The sequence below is a fragment of the Cucurbita moschata genome, unplaced genomic scaffold (genome assembly GCF_002738365.1).
Source record: "Cucurbita moschata cultivar Rifu unplaced genomic scaffold, Cmos_1.0 Cmo_Scf00023, whole genome shotgun sequence".
NCBI lineage: Eukaryota > Viridiplantae > Streptophyta > Magnoliopsida > Cucurbitales > Cucurbitaceae > Cucurbita > Cucurbita moschata.
This window is the reverse complement of record NW_019268539.1, coordinates 1,921,194-1,931,048: the sequence shown is the minus strand read 5'-3', so window position 1 is coordinate 1,931,048 and position 9,855 is coordinate 1,921,194. Positions and strand designations below refer to the sequence as shown.

At 28.3% G+C, this 9,855-nt stretch overlaps 1 protein-coding gene across 1 annotated transcript; it reads left to right on the top strand.

Moving 5' to 3' along the window:
• The first annotated feature begins 6,748 nt into the window (after positions 1-6,748).
• Positions 6,749-7,157, top strand: LOC111460380 (zinc finger protein 6-like). Its single transcript, XM_023103626.1, has one exon. The coding sequence runs from the start codon at positions 6,764-6,766 to the stop codon at positions 7,121-7,123; it is 360 nt and encodes a 119-aa protein (XP_022959394.1). The 5' UTR covers positions 6,749-6,763; the 3' UTR covers positions 7,124-7,157.
• Positions 7,158-9,855: the final 2,698 nt, after the last annotated feature.

The following is a 9,855-nucleotide window of genomic DNA, read 5'->3' as shown; positions in this document are numbered from 1 at the left end:
TTTCCTTATTTATTATTATTTTTTTTTTGGGTAAGAAATCTCCAATTTCTTTTATGTCCTTTGTGTTAAAATAATTTTTTCCCAAATTTGTAATGGTTGACGATGAAAGTCGGTCCGACGTCGGCCATTGAAATGGTCATGGGTTTATAATAAAAAAATACTCTCTCCATTGGTACAAAGCTCCTCGGAAAGTCTAAAACAAAATTACCAGAGATTATGCTTAAAGTCGACAATATCATACCATTGTAGAGAGTCGTGTTTATCTAAAAGTAACAACTTAATATCTAAGTTGAAAATATCTTACTATTGTGGAGAGTAGTGTTCATTTAACACTAACTTAATATTTAGTACCCCACGAAAAGTGTTACCCTTTAGAGTAGCTCGGCAAGGTCAACGCTAGTAGCCCGCTCTGAGTTCACTCTCAGTCATAAATAGTCTTTACAGGAGAGTATTGGGGGGCTTGCCTCCTCGTTCCCTTTGACCTATGCCATGATGCTCCTCCGACATAAGGTGCGTGTATTCACTCACGCGGAAACTCAAAGAGAACCTCAAACTGCTTCTCCAATTTAGTGTGCAATTTCACTCTTTTAGGATTTAAACTTTTTATATATATATATTTATTTATTTATTTATTTATTTATTTATATATAGATAGGGACAAAATTGTTCACATTTTGTTACTAAAAATCAATAAAATCATAAATATATTTAAATAATAATAATTTAAAGGAAAATTATATTGAAAAATTAAAATTTTAAAATAATTATAATTTTTTTAATAATGAATTAGAAAAATTGGATTTCCACAAAAATAAATGTGGAACTTGTATGGATGGAGACAGGAAAGTTTTCTCGTTCCTGCCCGTCTTATGAACATCTCTAATTTTTGTTTAAGAGATTAAGATTAGAAATGAGTGGTCGAGATTTGAACGTGTGTTATTTTTTTAATATTTAAATCCATCCCACCACTAATAGGTGGCTGATTGGGCTACTGTTGACCAACAGTTGAATTTCAAAAAATTGGTCAAATTGTGAGAATACAAGTAATTGAAAACATTCCCTTCCGTCTGACTCTGAACCTTTGGTTCTATTTTTTATTTTTTTTTTCTTTTATAAAGGAATGTTCCCATTCCATAATTAACCACAAATGGTTCAAAATTGGACCGTTATTTAAAAGAATATTAGGGGCTAAAATAGATATTTCAAAAGATTAGTGACCGAAATATAACAAATTATATTAAGGACCAAAATGCAATTTAAACTTAGTTTTTAAGTCAAATAATGTGGGATCAAGATCACGCATTTATGGAAGTTAATAATAGAATTTTTTTTATTTATTAAGTTAGGTTTGAAATTACTAATTTTTGCAATTTGTACTGTGAGATTCATATCATAATATCGTTTATTAAATGAATTGTTCTTTATTAGGTATTAGATTCGATATGCTAAATATCATTTATTTCTTTTTTCGTGCACATCAAGTTTGTAAAATTAAGTACAAAGTCGTTGGGTAAATCTCAAATTTATGAACATGTTAATGAAAATATTTATAAAATGTCGATGTCCATAGATAGATACTTCTGAAAAATTATAAAAATAATTAATTTTGAAAAATATGTATTTAAATTAATAAATAAATACGCTCAATTTCAAAGCCAAATATTGTAATTTTCTAAAAATAAATGATTATTAAAATATAAACGAAAATTTAAGGCTAAATTAATAAAAATGCCCCTAAAACAAAATTTGAATAATACTCTCCGATCGTAAAAAAAATAAATAAATAAATAAAAATCTAAAAAATAATTTTATTATTTGTTTTGGATGAAAACTACCTTTAAATTTTTAATAATTTTTCAAAAATATTTTAAATTTAAAAATAATTATTAATACTCTTCCAACTACTTAAAAAAAAATAAAAAATATTCTTACAGTGAATACATATTTAAAAAATACCCATAAAATTTTGAAAGTAACAACATCTTTTTACCGTAATAAAAAAGAAAAGTTAAATTTTTTTTACCGTCAATATATTGAAGAAAAAAATGGTAAATTATCACCAAACTTTTAAATATATATATTTTTTTTAAGTTGATAATTAATTTAGGGGAAATTTGATGCAATTTTTCAAACTCAAATAATGCAAAAATAAATAAATAAATAAACAAACAAAGTTGGAAATAATTTATGAAGGAGGAGAGAGAGAGAGGGAATATAATTAAACGTCATATCATAACTAAAAGGGAGACAGTAAAAAAGGAAGCGTTGTCGTTTTACCGAAAAGGCTACAAACATCATTTATAGTTTCCATTGGTTGGGTACGCTCCCCCCTCCGTCTCCACACTTTCCACTACCTGCCCGAACCCCAACCCTAACCCTAATCCCTTACCCTAACAGCTGCCCGTCTGCCCGTCTCCACCAAACTTTCTTCCTTTTCCTTTTCCTTTTCTTCATTCTTTTATTTCATTCCATTTAAGAAGTCAAAATCCTCAAACATATCACATTGATTCCAGGGTTAAAATAGTAATTTTCATCCCTTTGACTTAGATTTGACTTTTCAGTATATATATATATATATGGACCTATGACTTGGAATATTGTATTATATATAATTAGTAATTTGAATTAAATTAGGTATTTCTAATTTTGTTGTAAGCCTATAAATAGCTTGAATTTAATAAGACTTCCGTTCTTTGAAAGTTTTAGTAATTAGTTTCCCCGACCATTAGGATGTCGTCTTTCTCTCGATCTCGTTATTATCATGAATGTTTTTCCCTAATTATCAATATTAGTACATTACGAGTTTAATCTAAAAATTTTAAACTTTAAAAAATGGTATGTTCCGAATATATTAACATATTAAGTACAAAATTAAAAAAAAAAATTAAAAATCAAAATTAATATGTTAAAAAATTATTATCTAGAAATCAAATATACACGTGTTAATCTTTAAAATCTAATACCACAATATTTACATTAAAAATATTATATCTCAATGCTGCAATAATTGAATTAAAAAAATATTTAATTAGAACTAAAAATATTTATAGCCTAAATAATATTTTATTGGTATTTTATTTTGGAAATTTTATCCGGATTGGTTTTTCTTTTAATATTTATAATTAATTTATTATTTCGTGATTTTTAAGATCCAAAAATAAAATCAAGCCCAAGGAATCTCTCTTTGTGGGCTGAGAAAGGCCCATTGCCAGTCCTTCAAATAATAAAAAGGAAAAATATGGAAAAGTAATTTTTAATTGGTTAAAATCATTTTTTTTAATTATTTTACTTTTTTTAATTATTAAAAAATTATGATATAAGCGTAAAATTAAATGATTTTAAATATAACTAAAATTTTGAATATGGCAAAAATAATATACAAAGGATGGAGATCAATGTGGGAAGAATTAATTATTATTTTTTAATTATCTAGAAACATTTTATAAAAAAAAAACTATTATTTTAAAAAAAAAATTATTAGAACAACAACAAAACCACTTAATAATTTCTAATAGTTCATTGAATCCTAATCGATGCAATGTTTTTTTTTTTAAATAATTATCAAATAGGAATAAATAACTATTGAATTATATCATTAAAAAAAAAAAGTCTATTTTAATCCTTAATTAAGGAGAAAATTTGAATTTAATTTCTACATATAATTTTCTAACGTAAATAAATTTGATTTTAAAATATTGAGACAAAATTTATAAGTTAGCGACCTAAATTCAATTCTTCTAGTTAAGATATTTATTCTCAATTAAGATATCATGAATTTTCGATCACCATATTTTTTGTAACACCCCATGCAACATTACAAATCATTTGATAACGTGACCATGCTGCAAGAGAACGTCGGAGTCATCAGGCATTGAATTCGAATTTCAAATCTCGGGTATGAGACGATAGAAATAGTATCAACGATATATCTCTCAGATAGATGTGGTTTAGGGACGAACTAAGGTGGAAGTTCGTGAACATATACATAACTGATAAATGTTTAAAATAATTGAAAATCACTATTTATATGAATGAAGTTATTATTATTTCTTTCTCAGACGAAAATGAAAAAGTTTTGAAAATTTATAGACGGATGCCAAAAAGAACGCTAGACCCTAAGGGGGTGGATTGTGAGATCTTATATCAGTCGGTAGAGGAGAATAAAACATTCTTTACAAGGGTGTGAAAATCTCCTCCAGTAGACGCATTTTAAAATCATGAGGCTAATGACGATACGTAATGTGTCAAAGCGGACAATATCTGCTATTGGCTTAGATTGTTACATTATAGAATGGAAAATCTACCAAACAAAAAAACTTTTCTAGGATTAGACTCGTAATGTAAAATAAATAAAGAAGTGATCGTGATAAAGACTATTAACAAACTTGGATGAATAGCTTTTTCAAGCTATCATTTTCAATTTTTTTTATTCTTATCCGGAGCGCGAAAAGGAACCAACTTAGATTTATTATTAATTTTAAAAAATATATTTTTTACTGTACAATTATATATACATATATTTAGTTTTACAATTATTTATTTATTTATTATTTTTTAATATCTCTTAAAAATAATTTTCATTTGAAAGATTTTTCAAAATATTTTGAAATAGAATTAATTAATGGTTAGAAAAATAAATAAATATTCTATGAACTAATATTTTACTTTTATTATAATTTTTTTTTGAATGAATGACCCGAACAACCTGAACAATCCAACCCAAAACATTTATGGTGACTCAAATAGTGTTGTTGATGAGTGTCTTATTCACCCCACCTAACCGACAATCGTTTTCTTTTAGTCCATTGTCGTTTTGATATAACCCTTCCACTTTTCCTCTCTCCCGTCTCACATTATTGGTTTAAACTCACCCACCACAATAACCAAATTATTGGATCTAAATTATAAGATAAAGGCATTAAACCCGGTATAGCATCTCGACATTTTTACAGGTCTGAGTAAAAATCGACAAAAAATTAACAAGAAATCTAAGTCCACTACCTTATAAGAAATGCTCTGTTTCTTCTTGGGGGACAGTGTCCTTGTTACCACATCACTCGATGTCTAGCTCTGATACAATTTATTACGATCCAAGTCTATTGCTAGTAGACATTGTCCATTTTGACTCGTTACTTATCGTCGTTAGCCTCACAATTGCAAAATGCGTCTGTTATAGAGAGATTTTCACGTTCTTCTAAGAAATTTTTTATTCTTTCCTCTAACCGACGTGAGATCTCATCATAGAAATTCAAACGGATATGCTTTAAAAAATTCAACCCAGACGTACAAGCCATAAAGGACGATAATGGGAAGAATTTACAAGTAAAAGCGTTTGGTTTTGGGAGACCTCTCAAAATGGAACACGAAACCCTTCCTCCACACATGAATTAGAATGTGATTTTATAAAGTGAAATTGGTCGGCTTGAAAGGACAGAAATGGAAATTTGGCTTTGTTCGCCTCCAGTTTATACAAATTTTTAATTTTTTTTTTAATATTTAAAATTATTTTTATAGGATTTAAATTTGTTCACAAATTTATATTTAATCGTCCAAAATTAATTTTTAAATTATTCTTGAAATGTAATATTTAGAGAATATATTAATAATAAAATATATCTAATATATTATATATATTTTTTTATTTTATAATTTGATTTATAGCATATTTTATTCTTAATATTTAATTAATTTATATATTTCTTATTTCTCGATATTAGTTGGTAGCTTGTATCTTATTTAAAGATTATGAATATCCATGAACACACTCTTAATTCCAATTTTATTTCTTATTCTTAACTATTATTAAAAATATATTTTATAATTATTTTAAAAATGACAAAAATAATTTTAATCATTTAAAAAAATACTTAAATGTTTTTTTCATTTATAAATATTTATGAATAAAGTTGTCAATTTTAAAATAATTTTAAGATGAATTTTTTATTTTATTATTATTATTACTATTATTATTTTTTATCATCACTCCGACCATAACTGAATTCAAAATAATAATAATAATAATAATAAGAAAAAAGAAAATACAAAAAAAAAAAAAAAAAAATCGATAGTCTTACCTAATGGATGTGATCGATTCTTTGAACTCTTATCTTTTAGAGTCATGTCCCTCTAATTTAAGGGCCAACTTACAAAATGACAAAATAGATTTAAGAAAATTAATTTAAAAATAATTATTATTAGAAAGATAGTAAATGCCTAATTGTTCTAAAAATAGAAAAATAATTTATTAAATTTCACACAATTTTAAGCCTTCCAAATTATTGGAATATACATCACGCAATTAACATGTCAAATTAGTATTTTATTAATTAAAATGCTTATTTATTTTTAATTAATATTTTGTTTATCTAAAATAATTTATTAAATGTTCTTTTTTTTAAAATATTTTTTTATAAAACCTCTCCCTAATAGACACATTTTAGAATTGAGTCTGACGGGGATACGTAACAAACGAAGGCGGATACCTGCTAGTGGTAGGCCTGTATTACAAATAGTATTAGAGCTAAATATCGGGCGGTGTGCCAATGAGGACGCTGGACCCCAAGGAGAGTGGATTATGAGATCTCGCATCAGTTTTAAAACCGTGAACCATGAGGCTGACGTCGATAGGTAATGTGACAAAGCGGACAATATTTTTTGGGTCGGTTAGATTAGCTACCCAAATGAGGAGTCAAAGCAGTCAAAGTATCTGAGGGTCTATAAAAACAAGTAACGTTGGGGTTCCAGAAGTTGCAGAAAAGTGACGATGAAGCTGTTTGGTTATTCAGTGAACGCTAGTGCCGAACCCAGCTTGGGTGCGCCATGTGCGAACCACATCAAGAGATTCCAGTGCCAATTCTGCGGCCGTGAGTTCGCCAATTCTCAAGCCCTCGGCGGCCACCAGAACGCCCACAAGCGCGAGCGCCAGCTCGCCAAACAACTCCTCCCTCGTAATTTTTTCACTCCCACGCCGCCGCCCTCCGCCGCCGGAAGATCTCCTCCGCCAAATTATGAAATGCCGGTGGAAGCGCCGCCCTCGGTTGGCGGCGGTGAAATTAACGGCGAAAATAATGGCGTTGATCTCCATCTCAGTCTCGCACCGTCCTCGACCAGGATCTTCTCTTAATTTTTTCTAGCTTTCTCTCTCTTATTAATAATTAGCATTTTAATATATTTAAAAATAATAAATAATTGTTTATTAATTTAAATACTTTCTTGTTTTAAATAACTTAAAACAATCAAGTTAAAAAATAGAAAAAATTCCATAAAATTATTCGACACGTGTAACATCACTAACCAATCAAATTTCATAAAATTACATCATAAAAATATTTTTAGGTATTTAATTAGTCCTAATTAAAGAAATCAGTTGAGTATTTGCGGTCCCCAAAATGTCAGGCGACAGTCAAGGGGTTACCCCCACCGGCGTTTGCCGGTAACCACTTCTCTATTTCTCTCATTATTTGCCTCTTCCACACCTCAATTTCAAATCCCAAAAAAATAAAAAAACTCAAAATTCATTTTCCCCTTTTTGCCCCTCGCTCTCTCGTGAATTTCCAATGGCTGCCAACGGAAACAGAGGCAGAGGAAGAGAGCTAAAAAAACCTTGTAGATCAGATACGTACGTAAGCAGTGAGAACCACCAGCTACCGGCGGCTTCAACGGCGGCGTGCCACGATGAACCGGAGGCTAAAAGGCAACGGCGGGTTGCGAAGTACAAGGCCTACGCCGTCGAAAGCAAATTCAAAGCATCGCTTAGGAATGGGATTCGGTGGGTTAAGATCAAGTGTAGTGAGCTTCTTAACCGTTGATATTTTAATTGAATTATTTAAAATTTTATCAATTTATTTGATTACATTATTGGTCTTCTCACGCAAAGAAATTTAGAGATTTACCTGTAATATATATTAGTCTTCTTTCCATATTGGATGGGGAGGAGAACAAACCACAATACAAGAGCGTGAAAACCCTTAACAGATGAGTTTTAAAGCTTGGAGGAGGCCGGGAAGTCCGAAAGGAAAAGTTCAAAGAGAACAATATCTGCTAGTGGTGGGTCTGGTCGTTACAAATGGTATCCCTCTTCCCCGAAGGGTGTATACACGAGCGGTGTGACAGGAAGGACGCTGGGCCCAAAGGGGGTGGATTTGGAGAAACGGATGTTGGCCCTGAAAGGATAGATTGTGATATCTGGTGAGGAGAACACACCACTATTAATAAGGGTATCAAAACCTTTCTCTAATATCTGGTGAGGAGAACAAACCACTATTGATAAGGGTATGAAAACCTTGTTTTAAAGCTCCTCGAAAGGAAAGTCTATAGAGGACAAAATAAATAAATAAATAAATAAATAAATAAATAAATATATATATATATATATATATATATATATATATTTTTTTTTTTTTCTCAACTTATTATTATTTACATTTTTCAAAATTCACTATAAGTTTATTCGAACGGCTTAATATTTTTTAATTTTTTTAAATTAGGTGAGAAAAATTATTGTAAAACTAAATTATGGAAAATATTTCTAAATTTTTACTTTTTTTTTCTTTATTAATATCCATAAAACTTAAAAAAAATTATTATTACATTTTAATTTTTAAAAAAATTCTGGCAAATTAAAATAGAATTTTTAAAATATAATTGATTTAATTGGATTCCATGTTCATAAATATAAATATATATTTGATAGCAAATAAATTTTGAATCCCAATTTAATCAATTAAATTTTATTTACAATATCGATCTTAGTTTAGTAATGGAAAAGTTAGATTAAATTGAATTTTTTAATTATTTAAAAGAAATATTACTTATTTATATTAATAACTAAAATTTTATAAATTTAACGTCAATTATAAACGTCAAATATTATTAGTTATCATAAAAATCAAACTTAACATCAATTATAAACGTCAAATACATGTTTTTGGGTTAGTTGTGTTGACTTAATAAAAAAAAGCCCGCAAACCAATCCAAGTTTTCGATTTTAATAAAATTCAACATAACCCAAATCTCAGAAAAAATTATAAGTTGAGCTGGTCGGATTGGTCGTGTTCTCGATCATATGAACACTTCTATTAGAGGTTTCTCTGCTTATTTATATAATGAAATCGTATGCCTAATAATTTTAAAAATTACTCATTTTTTTAAGTTGGAGATTTGTACTTAAAAATGTATTAAAGAGTTAAAAAAAAATAATAGAAAAAAAATGTTTCCACAAATTTTCTAAATTTAAAAATTATTAAATTACACCTAAAACTTATAAATATTATTATATTAACCTTTTAATAAGTTTTGTCTCTAAATATAATTAAAAAAAAGTTTAATCTAACCTGGATTTTGTTTCCTTTTAAAAAGAGGAATATTTATTTATTCACACGCTTATTAGCTATATGTTTTAATAAAATACCTAAATTAATTAAATTTAATTTCTTGTTAAATTTAGTTACTTTTTAATTTTTCTTTTGAATTTATTTGTTAAAGCAAAGTAGAGAAAAATATCAATTTCGCGGTGAGGTTTGAAAATTTTGTGTGCTTTCTACTCCTTCATACGACACGTGGCTATTTCGTGAGTTGGGATTAGCCAATTAAATCTTCAGGAACTGCCCGTCACTAATCGTAGAGACCGTTATCCATTTGAGGCAGGTGATTTTATCATTGCCTTTCTCCACCAATCAGTGGGCTCCAGCGTTTTGAATTTGAAATCTCTCTCTCTCTCTCTCTCTCTCTTACGATCTAAAGAGACGTTATGAAACTCTTTCGATTCTTTAAAAAAATGAATAGATAAATAACTTTTGAATTTATATATATATTTTTTAAATTAGTTTTTGAAATTTGTGAAAAAGAATACAGAAA